Source organism: Carica papaya, chromosome 7 (assembly GCF_054855325.1).
Source record: "Carica papaya isolate Zhongbai chromosome 7, ASM5485532v1, whole genome shotgun sequence".
In the NCBI taxonomy this organism is placed as follows: domain Eukaryota; kingdom Viridiplantae; phylum Streptophyta; class Magnoliopsida; order Brassicales; family Caricaceae; genus Carica; species Carica papaya.
The window spans coordinates 654998-677578 of record NC_142315.1 but is presented as its reverse complement, the minus strand read 5'-3'; the positions used below and the strand labels follow the sequence as shown (position 1 = coordinate 677578).

At 30.9% G+C, this 22581-nt stretch overlaps 4 protein-coding genes across 5 annotated transcripts; 2 read left to right on the top strand and 2 right to left on the bottom strand.

Moving 5' to 3' along the window:
* Nucleotides 1–104: 104 nt before the first annotated feature.
* On the top strand, nt 105–1529 carry LOC110808054 (Pectin lyase-like superfamily protein). The gene is made up of 4 exons (XM_022033391.2): nt 105–757; nt 850–953; nt 1068–1206; nt 1314–1529. Exons 1-4 carry the CDS (start codon nt 173–175, stop codon nt 1527–1529), a joined length of 1044 nt encoding a protein of 347 aa, XP_021889083.2. The 5' UTR covers nt 105–172.
* A 1520-nt stretch (nt 1530–3049) lies between these two features.
* On the bottom strand, nt 3050–6408 carry LOC110808088 (putative defensin-like protein 244). The gene is made up of 4 exons (XM_088208339.1): nt 6039–6408; nt 4924–5911; nt 4705–4832; nt 3050–3730 (listed from the first exon to the last, which is right to left on the bottom strand). Exons 1-2 carry the CDS (start codon nt 6106–6108, stop codon nt 5724–5726), a joined length of 258 nt encoding a protein of 85 aa, XP_088064465.1. The 5' UTR covers nt 6109–6408; the 3' UTR covers nt 3050–3730; nt 4705–4832; nt 4924–5723.
* Nucleotides 6409–8399: 1991 nt separating this feature from the next.
* On the bottom strand, nt 8400–10195 carry LOC110808053 (wall-associated receptor kinase galacturonan-binding protein). Its single transcript, XM_022033390.2, has 4 exons — nt 9368–10195; nt 8968–9130; nt 8820–8861; nt 8400–8635 (listed from the first exon to the last, which is right to left on the bottom strand). Exons 1-4 carry the CDS (start codon nt 10058–10060, stop codon nt 8508–8510), a joined length of 1026 nt encoding a protein of 341 aa, XP_021889082.2. The 5' UTR covers nt 10061–10195; the 3' UTR covers nt 8400–8507.
* Nucleotides 10196–17665: 7470 nt separating this feature from the next.
* LOC110808087 (putative WRKY transcription factor 31) lies at nt 17666–20757 on the top strand. 2 transcript variants are annotated; one of them, XM_022033437.2, is made up of 5 exons: nt 17666–18237; nt 18375–18434; nt 18555–19109; nt 19198–19311; nt 19729–20757. In XM_022033437.2, the coding sequence occupies exons 1-5, from the start codon at nt 17818–17820 to the stop codon at nt 20434–20436; spliced, it is 1857 nt and encodes a 618-aa protein (XP_021889129.1). In that variant the 5' UTR covers nt 17666–17817; the 3' UTR covers nt 20437–20757. The 2 variants fall into 2 exon arrangements, with proteins under 2 accessions (XP_021889129.1, XP_021889128.1); XM_022033436.2 differs by having other exon boundaries at nt 18333–18434.
* Nucleotides 20758–22581: the final 1824 nt, after the last annotated feature.

Here is a 22581-nt window from a genome sequence, read left to right as displayed (position 1 = left end):
TTCTTGTGTATTAAAGTCAGACCACCAAACCATGGCTTCCCAAACTTCTCTTCTACTGATCCTTTCATGTCTTTTTCCATGTTTCGCTTTGACTTTTCAAGCTAATTATTCACCAAAGACATACATCAACAAACCCTTGTCAAGTTATCTTCCTAGCACCACTAAAAAGGTGATGAATGTCATCGATTCATGCTGGCGCACCAAGTCTAATTGGATCACAAATCGTCAAGCACTCGCTGATTGCGCAGTAGGGTTTGGAAAATCTGCAATGGGAGGGAAGAATGGAGCAATTTATATAGTTACCAGTCCGGCTGATGATCCAGCAAACCCTAAACCGGGAACTCTTCGGTATGGTGTTATCCAAACAAAACCTTTGTGGATCATTTTCAGCAGGGATATGGTGATCACGCTCAAGAATGAACTTATTGTGAATAGTTATAAGACTATTGATGGAAGGGGAGCTAGAGTTGAGATTTCTAATGGACCTTGTATTACAATTCAATATGTTAGTCATGTGATTATTCATGGGATTAGCATTCATCATTGTAAACCCGGGAAGGCGGGCATGGTTAGGAGCAGCACTAGCCATGTCGGACGTCGACGAGGCTCTGATGGAGATGGGATTAGCATTTTTGGTTCTTCAAACATTTGGATCGATCATTGCTTCATTTCTCATTGCACTGATGGTTTGATCGATATAATTCATGCTTCGACCGCCATTACTATCTCGAATAATTACATGACCGATCACGATAAAGTAAGTAATTCTTGTTTTCTTTGCTTTTCTCACGTGTGATTCTCTGGGTTTGGAGTATTTAGGGTGTAATAAGTTTTGAGCTTTTTTTGTAGGTAATGTTGCTCGGACACAGTGATGGATATAGTGCAGACAAGGCAATGAAAGTTACAATTGTGTTCAACCATTTTGGTTTGGGACTTATTGAAAGGATGCCAAGGTAAGGGAGAAAAAAATTAAATGAAGCAAACTGGGATATAATAATTGAAAATTACTGTGAACAAAACGAAAATTGATTAATTAATTTGATAATGGGTATGGATTAATTTTGCAGGGTGAGATTTGGGTATGCTCATGTTGCAAACAATAGATATGATGAATGGCAAATGTATGCAATTGGTGGTAGTGCTAACCCTACCATCTTCAGTGAAGGAAATCACTTCATAGCTCCTAATAATCCTGATTCCAAAGAGGTACATATACACACACACACACACACACACACACACATATAGATACTTACATACGTACGTAAAAGAGTTTGATGGTTAATTATATATAATTAACGGGTGGAATGCAGGTGACAAAAAGAGAGGCTGGAGGTTGGAAGAAATGGAAATGGAGAACATCAAAGGATGTGTTTAAGAATGGTGCTTTCTTTGTTCCATCTGGTTATGGAAGTTGTGCTCCACTTTACTCTCGATCTCAGTCCTTCCCTGTTGCTTCAGGCGCCATGGCTCCTGCTCTAACTTCTGATGCAGGTCCTCTTCGCTGCATACCTGGAAAACCATGTTAACTGGATATTACCAACAATACATCCTTCTTATTCTTCTCCTCCTCCTCCTCCTCCTCCCTCCCCTCCTTCTTCTTCTTCTTCTCCTTCTCCTTCTTTTTCTTCTAGGTTTCTTCTTTTTCTTTATCTTTTTTTGAAGTGTATTTTGTCAGCTGGTGCCAAATCTTTTATATATATATATATATATATAGGTTCATTGAAGCTTGAGAAGTACTATATATTGTAATGATGCTGCTTCCTAATATTATATATATATATATATATATTGTCAACATTTTCTTTTACATCTTCCAAATCTAGAAGAATATTCAACAAAAATGAATTACAACTCCTACTTTTCTTTAGATTATTCTTTACTTCCTCATCAAACTCCCGATCATAGTGTTCTTTCTGTCACCCAAATTGATTTCAAAGCTTTATGTATATATGCATATGTATATATATAGATTGTAAGACTGTTCCAAGTTTGTCCTTTATATTCGGATTGAGTTTAAGTTTTAGTACAATTCACCCTAAATTCACCTCGTTTATATACATATATATACTTTTTTAGATTATTTTTTAAAAAATATGTAAATATGGTGCATTATTTTATTTTTTTATAAAAAAATTAAACGTTTAAAATAAATAAAAAATATCGAAATCAAATTATAAAAAATTAAATTAAATTATAACATTATCAAATTTAAATAATTATTTTAAAACTTTATATTCTAATAAAATACATCAAATTAATTACGATTTCTTAATATAAAGTATAATATTGTTAATAGTGAAATATGTATTTAAAATTAAATATAAGTGTGTGTGTGTATACATATATACATATATATATATACACACACTTCATATATCTTTGCACCAACTTTTAAGTCACAACTCGTTTGATTCAAATTTGTGAAGAAAACACAAACCGGAACAACATTTTCCTCTAATTGACATTATATTTATACATAAAATCGTTACAATAGCACTTTCACATAATATATTTTGACTTAGATTACAAATATATATATATATATATATATACCTAAATACCAAATTGGTATATGTATTATTTCTAAATACATACATACACATGTATTTATATCATACATGCACCAGCTAACAAAGGGTAATGCATATGTTAATTAATGGAAACAAGTTTAAAAATCTTTAAATAATTGCTCTATGCTGCATACAGTGTATAATTTTAAGTATAGATATTATTTCATATAAGTAAAATTATACCTTAATTTTCAGTAATATATATATATATATGTATATATAACATGAAAGAAATGTGAGGAATATACTTGGTATGTTCTTCATAAAATATATATACATATAGCTTATATAGTAATATCTGGTTGAAATTAATTTTCCAAAATTTTCTGTAGGTAATCAACCATGGCAAAATTTGTATTATATACTGAAAGTTATTAATTTATAATATTTATATTTAATTTATTACTGTGTTAATAGAACTAAAAAACATATTATGTAATAATTAAATTTTTTTAATTGAAATAATTATAACGGATTACAAATTTTAACATAGTATTTTTCTACTAAAATATGAATCCAAACCACTATGGGAAACCCATTTCCGAACATGTGTATATAAATTGTATCTATATGCAAAAAACAAGGTTCTCAAAATTCAGGATTGTTTACAGAGCAATAAAATTCAACTCTGTACCACATTTTTCTTCCAATTTGAAGACTTGCATTCTTCAATCTGGTTCTGAAACGCCTTTTAGACTGTTCTCCTTTGGTATTTCCAACCAAACAGAGAACCAATTCTGATCCCATTGCTCGAACACAGCAAGATAAATCGCCATTTTCCATCACCAAATTCTAAAGGATGCTTTCAAGCTTGTACACAATTGGATATATCCTTGAATCAACTGCAAACATTCATATCGTGCTGTAAAACATCTTGAATGTGGATTAAGATGCTCAATGGAAGTATCACAACATAAGATTTTTCCATGGTGCAATCTTCTTTTTGCTCCCATGTCTTAGCATGTGAACTGGATGTGTCACCTCCAAATTCATTAGGCTGGGGAGTCTTATAATTACATCAGGAACCTCCTGGTCCCGAATCATTATGCAAATCCTCGTTCATCCTAGGATCACCTTTTGACCGTAATAGCTCTTTGCACCAACCTTATCAATGTTTGTACACCTTCAGATATGAGAGGCCGAAATTCAGGTTCCAGCTACGAGGGGAAAGAATCACAAAGTTCAATATGGGTAATGTCCAAAAAGACTAATAAGATAGATATATAACCAAAATATTGGCAAAATGAGGTGAGAATTTCAGTCAGAAGAAGGTAGGGGAAATTTTTGAACTCAGCAATTAGCAATCAGATATCAAATATCAAGAAGTTTAGCAAATATCAAGCAAGCTATTCATATATAAAAAAATGGCATGTCATGATTCACTGCATTGTTTAAGCAGAATACAGAGTGAAGCCATCAGTGTAGAAAATCAAAGGAGTTTTCTGATCTTACACCACTAATATAACCAGCAAAACACATTTACTAGGAAAAATTTATATTTGTACATGAGAACCTTGTATTATAGCAATAAGCTGGATATCTTATCAAACAAAATTGAAGTCTAACCATATATATGTATACACACACACACACACACACACATGGGAAACTCAAAGAGACTCTTTATGTTCTTCATATGTCCAAAAGTAAATTATATAAAATTGCTCTCTACTTTTTTGTATTATCTTAAAGCAGGACTTATACCATTTTTCTCCTAATTTCCAGACTTGCAGTCTTCAATTTGGTTTCAAAATGTCTTTTTTTGGGCTGTTCCTCACTATTTCCAACCAAACATAGAACCAATTCTGAACCCTTTACTCAAATACAGCAGGATAACAACATCTTCCATCAACAGCAGAAACCCTAAAAGTAAATGGATCCGTCAAAACACGCGATCAAAACATATTGAAAGTTGAACCAAGCATGTATTCTCTTCTCAATCATGAACTGGAAGGTAAAATCATTTTGTAAAACCCTAAGCCATCGACAGCCATGTATCATAAAGCCACAATAAAAAATAAAAATATAAAACCCAATTTTTCCAACCAGCTATCTCAGAGAAAGTCCCGAAAAAAAGTAATTCTCTATAAATGCCTTGAAACTACTAATTACAAAACAAAGCACTACTTACCAGTCACCGATCGTCAAAATATTGAATCGAAGGAATATCTTGTAACCAAAAGGGAGTGCAATAATCTTGTAAATCAACGGAACCAATCAACAGTGTTGAAAGGGCGTGAAATTTTAAATCGATGCGTTCTGATGAAATTCCAAAGAGATTCTCAATTAGTAAATAAAAAAAAAAGTATTTACAAATTGCTTGAACGTATTACCAAAAAGAAGCACTCACCAGTCACCGACGGTCAAACAAAATAATTGAAGGAATATTCATCTCCCAAAATTTGGAACTCTAGAACAATCTTGAAAGAAAATCAACAGCAGTTGATTGGATCCGAAATAGCATGCAACCTTGACTCGATGCGTTCTCTGATGAAATTGAGCTTTCTCTGCATCCTTAGAAGTTGCTCGGGGCCAAGATCGGGCCTCTGAAGATTGTGAAGAGTTTCAGTCAAGAGGCGTTCCCAATCGCCAATGCTTTCGCCTGAATCGGCCTTTCTCTTTGGAAGAACGAAGAGTACTTGTTCGGAATCAGCCTTTCTCTTCCCACCCGCCATGATTCTTTGCTCCAAAGTTTTACTAATTGCTTTATGGTTTAAATAGACTGCTTCCGCGCTCAAACGTAACCGACTTTATTAATAATAATTATATTGTGAAATTTATTAAGTAAGATCGCTATAAAAGAATAACATTCACACACATATTCTTGCGAGAATCACTGTCTTGAAGCAACAAATTTTAAGATATCTATCGCACGTCATGATCGTAGGTCGATTTCTTTGAATCGGAATTCATCTTGTTCGTCGAAAAGATATTATTTTTTTAATTATTAAAATGATCAAGATTAAAACTACCATCGCTGTCAAATAAGTTTGCTTCTTTTAATAGAAAAAAACGAACAGTCTTGATAATTGTAGAGATGTTTATGGAGTCAAATGGGTGAAAATAAAACAAATTAACAAAATAAACTTAGAAAAACATCGACTTTCTCGGATTAAACAGTAAAATTTCTCAATTCTTCATTTGTTTGTATCACTTGTGACAAACAACCATACATTCACATGAATGTTGATCCTTTCCCGTATTGGTGCATTTACAGTTCTTGGGCATACTTCCTGCGCCTTTAGTTCTCAAGAAATCAACCAGGCACTGATGGCTTCCGTCGGTCTCGCATGGTCCTGGAATATTGTTCTCTGTTTCTGGACAATGTGGTGGATCTCCTAATTTTTTTAAATAAAATAATTAAAATTATTACGTCATAATTTTCAAAGTATTTAAATATAATTTTAAATAATAAAAAAAAAAACATATGTACGTGAGAATTGATGACATAGATTTTGACGTTACCTCGAGCAAGGTTGAGCAGAGTTGAGAAGACGAGACAGGAAAGCAGAAGCAGCACCATTGCTGACCTCATGGTTTTATACTCTCTGAATATTGTTGGTGTGTGATGTATATAATATGGTGACGACTCACCGCATATATGTGTGCAAGTATATATAGTTGACAACCGTGGATGAATATTTAATGCGTATAATATATATATATATGCATAAATATCAGATATGATATGCTAAATATACAAATATGGAAGTGTATTTATAAAAATTAATGAATATTATTATACCACTGTGTATGGTATGCTCTTAATATTATTATACCCCCCAAGACTCTTTTAATTTAGAAATTCAGAATTTGATTTGATACTCTCTCGATTTAGAAATTCATAATTTGATTTGATACCCATTTATTTGATTCAAACAAAATATTTTTTACATTTATTTCGTGTTAAAAAATATTATTTTTAATTTTTTTTAAATGTATGACCTAAAAAATAAACATGAGTCCGTTAGATCTACAGAACCAGATCCATCTTATCTCGCAGCTTTAACATATATTTTAAAATGACAGTTCAATTAAAGTCCAACTTATTGATATATATATATATATACACACACAACTTATTGATATATATATATATATACACACACTAATATTAAACTGGATTAAAATAGAAAATATCAATTCAGAGTAGTGCTTATATAAGATAAATCTACAACTAGAAATAAATTATTATTTTAATCAATAAGAGAGTTCGACGGAGACAGAGAGTAAGAGATTTTTAAATGTCTGCAGATATCATCATATAGTCTTTAATCAATCCAAAGAAGGTTTGAAGAAAGTCATTTTGTCTCTCAATCTACCATGTATGATATTGTTGTTCGAATCTAACAATCAACACGTGACGATCTATGATGAATGTCAAGCACGTGGGTTGAATGCTACTGCTATAACATATATTGATCGATGCAATAAATATAATAATAAAATGAATGATGTAGCCATGACATGCATTGCACCCATGTCGAATGATGTAGCTATAGAGTCCCACAATGCACTTGTAGTAGCAAATTATAATGACCACAATACAAGTGGAATGGATCATGCTATAACATATTCATGTCTTAATAATATGGATCTATGCCATACAATGCACCCATCGTGAATGGTGTTGCATTGACATACGTCAATCTATGCAATGCATACATTAATCCATGCAATGCAGGTGAGTATATGAATGAGGCTGCATCGACGTACATGAATCCGTGCACTAGAGGTGATAACATGTACGATGGTGTGACATACAATGAATTAATGAGGAATGAAGGTTGAACGATGTATAATACACTTCAGGGGTGGAATTCGTGAGTACTAGATGAGCAAATGAATATAAGTTTATCCCAATAAATTATACTTCCGAAAGAAGCTCACCGTTCGTTAGTAATAAACACTAATATTTATGACAACGAGAATATTTCAACCGCCAACGATGAAAATAGAGAGATTGACAACGTATGTTAACTGGATAATGAACATGAATTCTTAGTTCATAGATGGTGAACGCAAACCCAATGATAAAGAAACAATAAGCTCCAATAATGGTGAATGAATTCTGAAAAAAAAAATATATATATATATATATATATATATATATACACACCAATATTAAATCGGATTAAGATAGTTAATATCAATTCAGAGTAGTACCTATAAAAGATAAACTTGTGACTGAAAATAAATTATTTTTTTAACCATTAAGAGAGTTCGAAGAAGAAAGACAGAGAGATATTTTCAAATTTTCTAGTCCAAGAACTCCACATACATCAATCCGTGCAATGCAGGTGAGTATATGAATGAGGCTGCACCGACGTACATGAATCCGTGCAATAGAGGTGATAACATGTACGATGGTGTGACATACAATGAATTAATGGGGAATGAAGGTTGAACAACGTATAATACATTTCAAGGGTGAAATTTGTGGGTACTAGAGAAGTAGGTAAATATAAATTTATCCTAATGAATCAAACTTCGGACAGAGCTCACCGTCCATTGGTAATAAACACTGATATTTATGACAATAAAAATATTTCACCAGCCAACGATGAAAATAACATATGTTAACTGGATGAAGAACATGAATTCTTAGTTCGTAGATGGTGAACGCAAACCTAATGATAAATAAACAATAAGCTCCAATAATAGTGAATGAATTCTGAAAATATATATATATGTATATGTATATCTAGTGACAAGTAACTGGTAATCTGAATATTTTTAAGAACCATGTGTTCTATTACCATAAAAAGTAAAAGGTAGATGAATTTATCAAAACAAATATTGTAAACCAAGTGAACGAATCAGTAATGTTCGAAGTTCTATTTCATTCTCTTTTATATATATATATATATATATATATGTAATATAATTATACGAAAGTTTAAAAGGAAAGATGATTCCATTGATGGATATACTTTAAAAAAGCCTGTTCTCATTGCTTTGAACCCCACATGTAACTGGTGCTTTAGCTCTTATTTTCCTCAAGTACCATACACCAGCTCCGATGCCTATGGCTCCAGCTGCTGAAACTCCTGTTACCGTCCCTGCAAATTTAAAGTATTTTCAATCAATCCAATTTAAATCTCCAGAAACTGATCTAATTATTGTTCTTAGTTATATACAGATATTTCAATTATAAGCTGTAGTTTTAAACACTAATTCTAGCTAGTTAATTAGGTATATGCATGATTAATCATATATGAAACTCGGTCAGGATAATGAAATTACCTGCAATTACTCCAGCATTCTTGTGCCTAGAAATCCTATCATCTGCAAATTTAAAACCATGAAAATAACATTCAGTATGGTTGATATACATATGCATACAAATTAAAGAAACTAATACACAGATATATATATATATATATATACATACCGTTACAGTAAGTGGTGACATTTCCCTCCTTACAAAGGCATAAGAAACTCTCTGTTTCTGCATTGAATCCACACACACCACCTCCTTTTGTTGTATCTTGACACTGGAGGCACCTTGTAGTGACAGGGAGATCGAAATCAACCCGAATCCCATACTCCGGTACCTAATTATTAGTGGGAAAAAATTCACTTGTTTTTTACAGATTATCAATTACCCAGATGAAATTTAATCAAACTCAAACAGATATTTTAGAGATTATCAAATACCCAGATGAAATTTAATCAGACCCAACAAATATTTTTACAGATTATCAAATACCCAGATGAAAATTAATCAGACCCAACAGATATTTTGTCTTTTTTTCTAAATAAATTTTAAAAAGTGAGTAAATGTATGATACCTGATTGTAAGGAGCAGTAGTACCTAGATTTCTCCAGTAAATGCTAGTATAAGATGCACAGAACTTTAACATCAACCTCAAAGACTCAGTAGCTTTAGGATAATAAGAACAACAAGAACTAGTACTCAAAGCTGAAGCACAACTAGGCAAGTGTCTGCAAAGATAGCTAGAACTGTCACAAGAAGAATCACACTTTTCAGGAAACCTCTCACAGAAAATAGGCTTTGGCTCAACAATCACATTGTCGTCACTGCAATTGAAAAACAGATAATCATTCTGAGAAGATAGTGTGAAATGGGTGCTTGTGTCAAGGCTAAAAGGTCTGGTGGGTCGAAAATTATCTCCATCTAGGCAATTCCACATGAAAGGATCAACGAGAAGAATGTGAGGATCAGAATAGGTTATGCTGCGAACCGGGTATTTACCAGAAGGTGTTCTTAGCTCGAGATTTCCAGCGTCGGAGCAGATTAACATGTGTCTGTAATAAGGACTCCCACACCCCTCATCAATGCCAAAAGGATAGTTTATGGGAATGTCACCACACGATGTTCTACAAAGACTTGATTGGCCTGCTGTGAGTGTGAAAATAGATGATGACATTAGGGTTGTGATTATCAAAAACCATGAAGATGATGGTGATTTTTTGTTTTGTGGTTTTGGATTCTGGGTGATGATCATCAAGAAAGAATCCATTAGAGTCTGATTGATCTGTGATGGGAATTCTAGTGGGAGTTCAAATGAGAGATCAATGTAAATCTTAATGGCCGATCAAAGAATCTTCTTTTGTTTTCTTTTTTGGTTTTCTGCTTTTGTATTCTTTTTAGTTTCTGCTTTTGCTTTATGACTTTATCTTTGTGTTGAAGAAGAAGAAGAAGAGAATTATTTTATGCTGGACCAAGTAATGATGGAGAATCATGTGAGCTTTTAACAATGGTTTTCTTCTTCAAATCAACCTTTGATTCCATCATTTCTCCTCTCTTACAACAAAAATAAACTCATCTAATACACATATATATATATATATATACATCTTTAAATTCCTACAACTGTTTTTATCCTTCAAGAACAAAAAAAAAAGTAGCATGCTGTCATGAGCTACCAACATGGTTACTCCTGCAAACATTCTTATCCATTTTCTCTGCATTAGCTCATTATGATTACTCGAAATATACTCACTATATAGAAGATTTCTTTTATTAAAATCGTAATAACAATGTCCAAAAGTAGAGCTTATCCATTTCTTCTTTAAAAGTAAAATCCAACTCCCATGGTTTCTATGGGATTCTGCAAATCTTTAGGCCAATATATCTTCTTCTTAGAGCAACTGGCTTGGCCCATTACACATTAGAGTAAGCTTTGAACTTGCAGTCCAATTTCCAACCCTAGGCAACAAATGGAGAAAACTGTGGTAGCACAAATAACTTCTAAATCGGTACACAATTTAATTTAAATTCACGACTTTAAATGACGGTTAAACTTTCATTTTTAAAAATTATTGTGATTTTAGTAACTATATTTCTTTAACTCGAATAATCATAATCAACTAATATAGAGAATATATATATATATAAATTAATCATATATTCTATAACGATTATAGGAGTAACTATATTAGTAAATCATACCTTGGTTTTTTCTTCTTTTAACGATTCTGTATATAAGTAAGTTGGATTAAATTTCAACGAGTTTATTATCTTTTTAAACAAAAAAAATATTTCGGGACTGTAATATTTTTTCACTTGAGGTAATCACGACGGGGTAAAAACCCGGACTAATTTTTTGAATTATTAAATAAAAGAACAAAAAAGTAAGCTCCCATGAAGGACTAAATATGCTTTTAGAGAAACTTATTGCATGGAAAGACTTTGAGTAGGCGATTGAGTTGACTGTGAGACATGGATTCATTAAAGGTTGTGAATATATATATATATATATATATGTGTGTGTGTGTGTGTGTGAGAGTGTATAAAGTGTAAGGACAGGGATTATTTGTACTGCATTGAATTCTTTTCTTTTTAACTTTTACTTTTTTTTTTCTTTTGACAATTCTATTTTATAATTTTTTTGGTTTTTTTATTATGTTAGAGAAAATTAATTTTTAAGCTATTATTTGATTATATTTTGTTCTTAGTTTATTTAGCTTCAAATATTTAAATATTATCATTAATAATATACACAAACACATATTAATATCAATGATTTTGTACTATTTAGTTCCTACCCATATATAATCTCCCAAAAAAAAATCCACCCATATGTATAATCTAAAGAAAATCCCTCCCCATATATATATATATATATATATATATATATATATATATATATATATAGTCTCAAATATTCCAGTCCATATATCAATAAGTGGGTGTATTCAATTTGGTTTCTTGGTACTAAAAATGGGAAAGAGAAACCAAACCAAAAGAGGCAAAGGAAATTTTTTCTATCCAACTTCTTTTATGTTGAATGAATAGAAGAATTTCTTTTGTGCTTGATGAAATTCAATGTGGTGATCTAAATTAGAAGGTCATGAATAGCAAACCAATCCCAATTGGATATACGAAAGACTTTTTTGAATATGTATTTTAATTTGTCTATAGTAAAGTCTTCGTTTGTGTCTCCGTCTCTCTTCTTTAATTTCAAACGGTCCAACACAATCCACAAAATACTTTCAAATTTCAATCTTGGGGATCATCAAAATTGAACGATCAATAATTCAAAAAATAAAATAGAGGGAAAAGAAAAATAAAAGTGAGAATTATTTTGCTCAAACACGTAATTATGATCACTAAAATCCAGTGTAATCATGATTTATACAGTTCTGTTAATACAATAAAGAACTAAATGATCGATCTCATTAAATAAATTATTATACGTCGGTTACTGTTAACTTATAATACAACTACAAAATAATAAATTTTACGTGCGGAGTAAAATTTGAGCTCCCAACTAACAGAGCATTATCCATTGTATTTAAATACAAAATGAGGTGACTTTTAATTGTTTATAAGTATAAATATATAAATATTTTTTTATATATTTTTGTAATTGAATTTAGATATACATATATATGAGAGAATAGATAGTCAATATGTAGAAATTATATTATATATATATATATATAAGAGATTGATATGAATAGTTTTCAAGAAAGAAAATGAATATGAATGGATTAAGATAGAAATGAAAGTTTAACTAAATGACTGCACTTGAATTGACAAAATGCAAACCAGTTGGCCTCACCAAATGTTCAAGCAAGCATCTTAGAAAGTAGGTTTAACATCCCAATATATATATATATATATATATATATATATAGAATATTAAAGTTATATATATATATATATGTATAGGTGGCTAAGGTGACGATGAATGATGGGCACTTTTATGTTTTTACCCTATAAAAAAAGAGAAACAATTGGAATCATTTGATCAAAATTATATGGCTGTCATGACTTACCCATTTGTCGGTCTCAAATGGGTTTGAAATTAAGAGAAGAAAATCCATTCGAACAACATAAGGTGAAGTGAAGAAATTCATAATCCGGACAATCCAAATAACATGTCGAAAACCAAATCGAACATGACTACTTGGTCTTGTTTACATAAGCATTATTCGGAAATCGTTAGTGACAACAACAAAAATATATATATACATACATATACGATTTAAATAAATTATTCGTATAAGAAAAAACTGATAACCAACTTAAAGTTTAAGAATTATATGATTATAACTTCGCCCACCCTAACACAACTCCTATCAGGGAAGTCTCGTAATTTTTACGTGATAAGTCGTCACATTACGAGGGTTTTTACAATCCACGATTCTCGATGTTCTGTACTAATATTTCATAAGTTTTTTTGTTGACAAAAAATAAATTTTTTTTTTTTTTGCCGTAGAAAAATTTAGATTAAAATATTAAAAAATTATGTTTATTTTATTTATATTTATTAAAAATTAATTAAATAATAATTAGATTAGAGATTAATATAGTGTGAAAGTATTCATTAATTGCTTTAAACCATCACGGAAGGTTTGGTTTCGTTAGGTAGCATTAGCCGCGGGCATGACTCTACATGATCTAATTATGTATTTTTAATCATGATTAATTAATGGATTAATTAATTAATTAATTAAGTGATTGGTTGAATAAATGGAGATTTGTTTGTGTGTGTACACCAAATTCCTACGTCATGTGAAGTTAGCCACGTGGGTAACATCGAGATGGTCAACTTAAATCTCAGTCAACTCTGTCTTTTTCTTCAATGTTGATTTTAGTTTTTCTGATTTGTTTGAAAATCTTTGGTAGTTTAATCTCATGGCCTATTGACATTTGACACCCTTTTCTTGGCTCTTTCCTTTGCCTCCACACTATTATATATATATATATATATACACACACACACACATATATATTTACTTACACACTCAATAATTCACCCACTTTTTTTTATTTCATTTCCTCATCATACTCTCTCTCTCTCTGTCTCTCTCTCTCTCTCTCTATATATATATATGTGTGTGTGTGTGTGTGTGAAATACAAAAAAAGTAGTTAGCAATACAAATATATATAATATTGTTGCTACAAAAACAATACTATCACTCACCCGAGAGTTTGAATGTTACAAATTCGAATTTCATTTATCATTCGTTTAATTCATAATATTTTATTGGTGTCGGTATATCTTAATTTATTTGTATTCTGATTAGATTTTTATGACAAAAAAAGAGTTTCGTCCCAGTAAGTTATTACGATTATCACGAAAAAATATTTTGTGATTGTTACATTCTATATTCAATTGTATAATTACGACATATTAATATTCGATCTGATTTTTTTATGATAAAAAATAAAAATAAAATAGCATACACCTAACATTTAAAAAAAAAATTAAAAAGAGTTTTGTTTCAATAAGTTATTACAATTTTTTATAAATATATATATATATATTATAACAACTATAGTGTTTTAATTATGATAGATATTCAATTTGACTTCTTTATCATAAAATTAAAATAATAAATTTTATGTATCTTTTAAAAATCAACTTTTAGAAATTTGATTAGTTCTCCAAATTAGTGTAGCATAGTTTACCAAATTTTCTCATTGAAATTAAGTAACCCCTACACCCGGATTATATAATATTATATATATATATACCTATACATATACATATATATATATAAATAAAATAAATCATTGAATGAAATGACCCATTAAATAATCCATAATAATTGTCTTATTAGTATAATTAATTAATTAATTAATTAAAACTCCATAAAATTCGGATTTGAAAACGTAAGCAAATAGATCTTGTGAATTAAGTAATAAATAAAATTATCAAAAAATCCCAAAATAACTATGATTTGTGTGTACATACACATTTATATATATGTATATATGTATATATATATATATATAGCTGCAATGGAAGACCGATTGAGAAAGGTCATTGTTCTTTACAGCGAAGGATGAACATGAACTTGTCTTAATTCTTTGAATTTCAAGAGGACTCTAAATGCAATTTAATGAGAAATTGTAAATGTCTCCCGCATGCCATCTATAATTATTGACTAATTTCTTCTCTATAAGCTAGCAATACATTAACCACCCTCTCTCTCTCTCTCTCTCTCTCTCTATATGTATACATATATATATACGTGTATATATATAAACACACACATTATATATATATATATATGTTAGAAGGAAAATTTTAACATGTGAAAATTGAAACATCCAAGTTGGCAAAGTTGGCAATTTGAAGTTTGTTTGACTACTCAAATTTTTTTTTTCCAACACATAAAATAAAGTCGGTGGTCTTATCAATTTATTTTTTTCAACCACATGACATTTTTTTTCTTCGTGTTTTGGTATGTAATTAATTACTTTATTTTTTTATTTATATATACTTGCCGACTATATATACATTCATACATACATATATATATATATATAAATTCTTGAATATTTATCAAATATGTATAGGTTAAGTTTTAATGTTATTAACCAACTTATAATTATCTACTACGTGCATATAATTTATAATTACTTTGAAAGAACTCAGTACTGATAATAAAGTTATAAAATGATATATATATATATATATATATATATATATGTAGAGATATATATTATAAATATATGCACGTTTTGGAATATGTTACTTTTTAGTGATGATTGTATGAGACTAACAAGAAAACTATTCTTGTAACTTTTTCGAATATGGAGCTAAGTTTACGTTACATAAAGACTTATATAATATTATTCCGTGTGGTAATAATACATACATACATATATATATATATGTATGTATATATATAGGGCTTCCTTTTCTTTACTTTTGGGAGCTTAGGGTTTGAAAAGGAAAGCACCCAACTAGTCTCCACTTTTTCTTGTTACCGTCCTTCAAATTTCTTAATAAGACAACTCCATTCCCATGCATGCATGTAAACCGGCCACTTTTTATTGGATTCTAATTTCGACTTCGTGAGTTTTCATCATCAATAAGAAAATTTGAAAACCACTAATTTATTATTGTGTGTGTATGGATATATATATATATATATGCTTCTATATGCCCTAGCATACATCAATAGTTAATACATATATATGTTTCAATCATATGGGACCAAAACTAAATTGTATTGTCTACAATTAATCAAATAAAATAAATTCTAAATTCAAATTTATATTTATATAATAAATATATCTCCATTTTTTTTTTATATAATCATTAATAAATTATATATTCATCAAAAAAATAATAATAAATAATAGATTATTCAAATATTCAATTATAAATTTGATAAACATAACATATATATATATATGCTAATAATGATCCATAAACCAATAAATTATTATATATATATATAGAAACTAGTGCATATTGATAGATCGAGTAAAAGGGTTATGAGAAAAATAATGAAATATAGTTTTTAATACTTTCTTCGTTATAATTTAGCGTCTAATATTTTATTTTACTTATTTATTATATAAATATATTCAAAGTCATTAGTTTTTAACCTTAAGCAAGACCAATTTTCAAAAGTAGGTTAAATGAAAATCAAAAGTAATAAAGTAAAAGATGTTGAAAATCTATCTATATATATATATGTGTGTGTGTGTAGATTAAAAGAAGAGAAAGTTATTTAGTGGATTAGAGATAATTACGTTAATTACAGACTTTAAATTAATTTATTTTTTTATATTATTTTGCTAATTTATTAATTTTTTTATAATTTAAATGGTTAATATATGTAGGACTTTAATGTTTACATAATATATGTTTTAAAAAATTTTGAATTTTCATTTAATATTAAAGTACTCATTTGATACGAAAAATTATCAAAAAGGAAACTAGATGAGTAAAAACACTTTATTAGAACGAAACAGGAAAACAAAAAGTCAAAGCAAGCGACCCGGTCCCACCGGTGAACAGTCAACAATCTAGCCGGAGGGCGGGATCCGAAACGTGCTGTTTCATTTTCATCTCCACGTGGGCCCCACGCCGAGACCAGTCTACTGTCCCACCCGGTCTCCGGTCGCGCTTTCCCTCTCCACACACAGAAACAGAGTAGGAGCCGGGCCGTCAAATTCGTTGACTCGGCTTCTCTTATTTCTATTTTTTTAAAATATTTTAATTTAATATTTTGGGGATTTCATTTAATAAAATTTAATTTTTTTAAAAAAAGTTTGATCACGTGGAACCCGCCGCACAAATCGGGGCGGTGGGTTCGTTTTCTTTTATTTATTTATTTATTTATTTTTCTTTAGATTTAAGAACGAGTCAAACGAATTTCTTGACGAAATGAAGACGAAACCCACTGCTTTTTTTCTCGCCCTTTCTCTCCTGTCAAACACATCTTTGACCCGACTTGGATCCGATTACTTTATCCTTATCCTCTTTAAATTATTTACCCATTATTAATTATTAATTATTAATTATCGTTAATTGTTGAAAATTAATTTTTATTTCTCGTATTTGTTTTCTTTTAATTAATTTTCAGTAATGCAATTAAAAAAAATAGGAAAAAAAAAAAAAGAAATTAATTAAGTGGGTGCTGCTAACGGGTTATTAGAGACTGGAGAGTACCCAGTCTTAGAATCCGCCCGATAAAGTGGGGACCACTTGCCAGCTGGACATCTGACGCACCAGATGACGTGAAATATAATAACAAGGGGAAAAAAGATTTTCAAATATAAATAATTTGAAAAAAAATAAAATAAATAAGAAAAGAAAGTCCAAAACTTTGGTCCACGTCCAAACCCTTTTTATAGGCGAAGGCATTGCACCGGTAAAAGACTTCACAGACTTCACACACCTACATCCTCATCCGTCCTATTCTTCTTCTTCTTCTTCTCTGAATCTATTTGATTTCTTGCTCATTCAATTTTCTAGATCTTCTAGGGTTTTTCTCTTTCTGGGTTGCACGGATTCATTCATGGAAAGAGGATGGGGTACTCTCACTCTTGATTCTTCAGATCCCCTAACCACCGCCGCCGCAGCATCACCTTTCTTTTCCACCAAGAAACCGCCGCCGTCTCCGTCTCCTCCTGCGTCTCTGCGCTCTTTCTTCTCCGACGAAAAACCAATCCGCGATATGTTTCCTCAGTTCCCGGTAAGTCTCGGCCGTGACCAACGCCGCCAGACTCCGCCGACGTCCTCCTCCGGCGACACTCCGATGTCCGTCAACGAGGTTGACTTCTTCAACTCCGATCATCGTCACAGCAAGCAACAGAGGGCCGCGGGATCTGACCGCGATGGCGTTAAAAGTAACGGCGCCGTGCCAGGTGCTAATATCAAGAAAGAGATCGTCAGTTCTCACGTTGATGATAATCAAGACGGAGCTAGAGATGTAAATGTAAGTGTTTTAATTATATTTTTTGGGTATATATAATTATATGCTGTTTAATTAATAAATCAGTACTGAATTATGGGTTTAATTTATCATTGAAGATTGGGTTGCATCTGTTAACTACTAACACTGGAAGTGATCAGTCAACGGTGGATGATGGAGGATTATCAGATATGGAAGACAAGCGAGCTAAGACCACTGAGGTAATTTCTAACCATTACGTGTGTGTATATATACACATATACATATATGTATCTATGTTTGTACGGGTGTATGTGTATAAAAGAAAGTTACCCATTGAAGAATTCTGATTGTTTTATCAGTTGGCAAAGTTGCAAGTGGAGCTGCAAAGAATGAATGTAGAAAACCAGAGGTTGAAGGAGATGCTTACTCAAGTCACTGGTAATTACAATGCTCTGCAGATGCACCTGGTGACTTTAATGGCACAGCAGCAGCATGAAGCCGAGTCAACTCAACGTCTCAATATTGTAGAAGCCAAGCCGGAGGAGAAGAAGAAACAAGACGCTATGGTGCCAAGGCAGTTCATTGAATTAGGCCCGTCACCCACCACCCTTGAAACCGATGAATTATCTCACTCGTCATCCGACGAAAGAACAAGGTCTGGCTCACCTCCAAGAAATATAGAGGCTGTGTCCAATCACAGTGTGGAGAAAGAAGAGATTGCCCCATTTGATCACAACTCTGGTAAAAGACTTGGAAGAGACGAAAGTCCAGATTCGGATGGTTGGGGCCTTAACAAGGCTCAGAAACTGAATAATAATAGCTCATCTAAGGGTATTGATCATCAATCAGCCACCACTGAGGCCAACATGAGAAAAGCTCGTGTCTCCGTTCGTGCAAGATCGGAAGCTCCCATGGTAATTAACATCATAATCATGAATCAATCTCTGAGTTTTTGTCGTCGATAGTTTTCTAATAAATATATTTGGTTGGTTGGTTATGTAGATTACCGATGGATGTCAATGGAGAAAATATGGACAAAAGATGGCAAAGGGAAATCCTTGTCCTCGTGCTTATTATCGATGCACCATGGCTGTTGGTTGTCCGGTTCGAAAGCAAGTAGGTTTACAAACCCTTTTTTAACACAACTTTCATTAGTAAAATTTAAGTTTTACAATTGAAGTTCTTTAATTATTTTCTTGAAACCATATTACTTTAGGTTTAACTAGTAGACAAATAGATTAATACAACTATTAGTTAAAAAAATTTGACTCCAAACGCACATCTAGCTTCTTGAACTCCAATATCTCTAAAAGAATTAATCAAAGTAGTTTAAATTTAATTATAATGAATTAAACAGAAAGTGAATTGCATACGATTTCGTTTCTCGCTCCTTTAAGTAACGTCAGAGTCTAAATGACAACATATCTACAAATGATCAAATTGAAACTTGTTCTTATTACTATAAGTGCTAACCTATTAATTGTTAAATTTCATAATTTTTATTGAGACCAGTAGTGATAATTTTTTTTATAGGTTCAACGATGTGCTGAAGATCGTTCAATATTAATAACAACATATGAAGGAAACCATAATCATCCATTGCCTCCCGCAGCAATGGCAATGGCATCAACAACAGCAGCAGCTGCTAGTATGTTGCTTTCAGGGTCAATGTCTAGTGCAGAAGGACTAATGAACCCGAACTTGTTGGCAAGGGCAATCCTTCCTTGCTCATCAAGTATGGCAACAATTTCAGCATCTGCACCATTTCCTACTATCACATTAGACTTAACGAACAACCCTAACCCTCTACAATTCCAAAGACTACCGACCCAATTCCAAGTCCCTAATTTGCCCCAAAACTTTGGTTCAGTAACACCTCAAGTTTTCAACCAAGCACTTTATAACCAATCTAAATTCTCTGGCCTTCAATTATCTAATCAAGACCATCAAATGGGAAATTCTTCCCACTTATCCCACCAATCTCCTCCTCTCTCGGTTATACACCCGTCATCACTGCAACAACAACAACAGTCTCCAAATTCTCTAGCAGACACAGTCACTGCCACAGCCGCTGCCATCACAGCAGATCCCAACTTCACAGTTGCTCTTGCTGCAGCCATCACTTCTATTATAAATGGCAACAACGTGCATCCTACTATCGCTGCCACTACCGCCAACAATAATAATAACAACAACAACAACAATAACAATAATAATATCAGTACAAGTAATACGCAATGAATATCACCAGTATACTAAAAAGTTACATACGAGTTTTCGTTCCTTCTTTTGTTTCTCCTTTCTTTTTATTACTGGTTAATGTTAGCGTAGTTTAGATGTCCAATTTCTTTGTTCTTCGGGAGTGGGATGATGAAAACTTTACATGTTCATATGTCCTTTTTTTTTATTTTTTTTTTTGGGAGTCCTTGTGGTAGAGGGTATAGAGAAATCAAGAACAAAGCTTTAATTCTTTTGTTACTATTTTATTTAAATAGTTTAATTCAAAAAAAAAATTAGTAAATACACAAAAAGACAAAATTTCTTTTTGTCTTTTAACTCCAACCCTTTTTCTAATTTCAGTAATGTATATTATACCTATGAGATATATACATACATATATATATATATATATCTATGTTACCATGTATTTTATTAAACAATGACAAATTAATGTCATCATCATAATTCTAATATTTAACAATTACCAAATGGAATCAGCAAAACCCAACATATACAAGAAAACAAATTTTGAATTGAAAAAAAAAAAAAAGGAAATAAATAATATTGAAAATTAAAACACGGCATTTGATGATATATATATATATGTATATATATGTGTGTGTATAATTAAATAATTTGATTTTTAGAGGTATATTCCAAATTTATTGAGTCAAGAAATACGGCTAATAGTATTTGACACGTAATTGGCAGTGTACTAAAAAGAGCCTGTCAATGTAGACCCAATAATGACTTCTCCGCCACTACGTTACTGTTATTTTTCTATATATACACACATACATATACAAGACTGTATGTATATATATATATATATAAATTGTTTTATTTATGTAAAATATTAAATTTTCATAATTATTTTTTTTTTTTTAAAAAAAATTAATTAGTGGGTTGTATTTAGCTAGAGTAGGTAGTTGGTATATTTTAAAAGAAAATAATTAATTGCTGACGTGGGAGTATTTGATTGGACCAAGTCAGATACAATTGTTGACTTTTGAGGAAAGTTGACCTTCCTTACTTAATCCAATCGCGTGCGTAAGAAAATGTGTTGAATTTTTTTTTTTTTTTTCCCTGAAAAACGAGAAATCGTGGGACGCACCGTACCTTATCCACCGTACAACTTTTTGTATCTATGTGCGTGTGTATATATATATATATATATATATATATATATATATAGTCGTGGGCATGTTTTATTTTTGTAAAATTAGAAGCCCTTTTGTAAGTAACTCTTTGTTTTTGTAAGTACATGTAAAACAATGTGCCATGCATGGATATACAATGGGCTAATATATAAGAAAGTATAGAGAGTGGTAGTATACATATACGTATAAATATACGTATATATATGAAGTATGAATAAAGATGTAATGGAGACAAAGGCATACAAGATATATAAAGCCGCCACTAAAGGAGTGAAGAGTTTTATGAGGTTGTCATAATTATTTTTCAACTTTATATCACAAGAAATTTGATGTTCGCATTAAAATTTGTAAGAAAAAGTAATAATTTTCAAATAAAGAAGAACAATATACATGCATGTTAAAGTATATATACTTGTGTGTGTATATATATATATATATATATATATATATATATAGGAGTATATTCATGAATTGCATGTGCTTGGAGATGAGAATTCTAGTCTACCAAGGAAAATATGAAAAGGTAATTCAAATTTATTTTATGATAAATCAACAAATTAATTTTTTCAATTTTGATATTTGTATTGTCACATGTCAAATAAATATAATTAGAGAAAAAATTAACTTAAAATTAATATTATTTTTATTTAAATTTCTATCATACTCATATTATATTCTAATCTTTATTTAAAATAAGCTCAATGTTAAAAATCGGCCCGAAATACATACATACATACATACATACATAACCTATAAATTAATGTAACAACTTATGTAGATAAAAAGTGTTAAATAATTGATTTAATCATTGACTATATAATATGCAATTTTTATTTGCTAATCATTAATTTTAAGAAGCCCAATTAACAATTATGGGTTCCAAACAATGTAAAAAAATATAGTTTTATTTTTTTTACATGTAAAAAAATGTAATTGATTTGAGCCCGGCCCAATTAAGTCCAAACAATGGGTTATAAATATTTGAATTTTATTTCTTAAAAATATT

What these genes read in the sequence shown, in the direction of transcription:
- LOC110808054 (XM_022033391.2), top strand. Translation starts at nt 173, where the DNA reads ATGAATGTCATCGATTCATGCTGGCGCACCAAGTCTAATTGGATCACA. An exon ending in ACATGACCGATCACGATAAA is followed by an intron (nt 758 to 849) that starts GTAAGTAATTCT and finishes CTTTTTTTGTAG; the next exon opens with GTAATGTTGCTCGGACACAG. An exon ending in CTTATTGAAAGGATGCCAAG is followed by an intron (nt 954 to 1,067) that starts GTAAGGGAGAAA and finishes TTAATTTTGCAG; the next exon opens with GGTGAGATTTGGGTATGCTC.
- LOC110808088 (XM_088208339.1), bottom strand. Translation starts at nt 6,108, where the DNA reads ATGAGGTCAGCAATGGTGCTGCTTCTGCTTTCCTGTCTCGTCTTCTCA. An exon ending in TCTGCTCAACCTTGCTCGAG is followed by an intron (nt 5,912 to 6,038) that starts GTAACGTCAAAA and finishes TAAAAAAATTAG; the next exon opens with GAGATCCACCACATTGTCCA.
- LOC110808053 (XM_022033390.2), bottom strand. Translation starts at nt 10,060, where the DNA reads ATGGATTCTTTCTTGATGATCATCACCCAGAATCCAAAACCACAAAAC. An exon ending in TGTCACCACTTACTGTAACG is followed by an intron (nt 8,862 to 8,967) that starts GTATGTATATAT and finishes TTAAATTTGCAG; the next exon opens with ATGATAGGATTTCTAGGCAC. An exon ending in GAATGCTGGAGTAATTGCAG is followed by an intron (nt 8,636 to 8,819) that starts GTAATTTCATTA and finishes TTAAATTTGCAG; the next exon opens with GGACGGTAACAGGAGTTTCA.
- LOC110808087 (XM_022033436.2), top strand. Translation starts at nt 17,818, where the DNA reads ATGGAAAGAGGATGGGGTACTCTCACTCTTGATTCTTCAGATCCCCTA. An exon ending in ACGGAGCTAGAGATGTAAAT is followed by an intron (nt 18,238 to 18,332) that starts GTAAGTGTTTTA and finishes TTATCATTGAAG; the next exon opens with ATTGGGTTGCATCTGTTAAC. An exon ending in GTTGTCCGGTTCGAAAGCAA is followed by an intron (nt 19,312 to 19,728) that starts GTAGGTTTACAA and finishes TTTTTTTTATAG; the next exon opens with GTTCAACGATGTGCTGAAGA.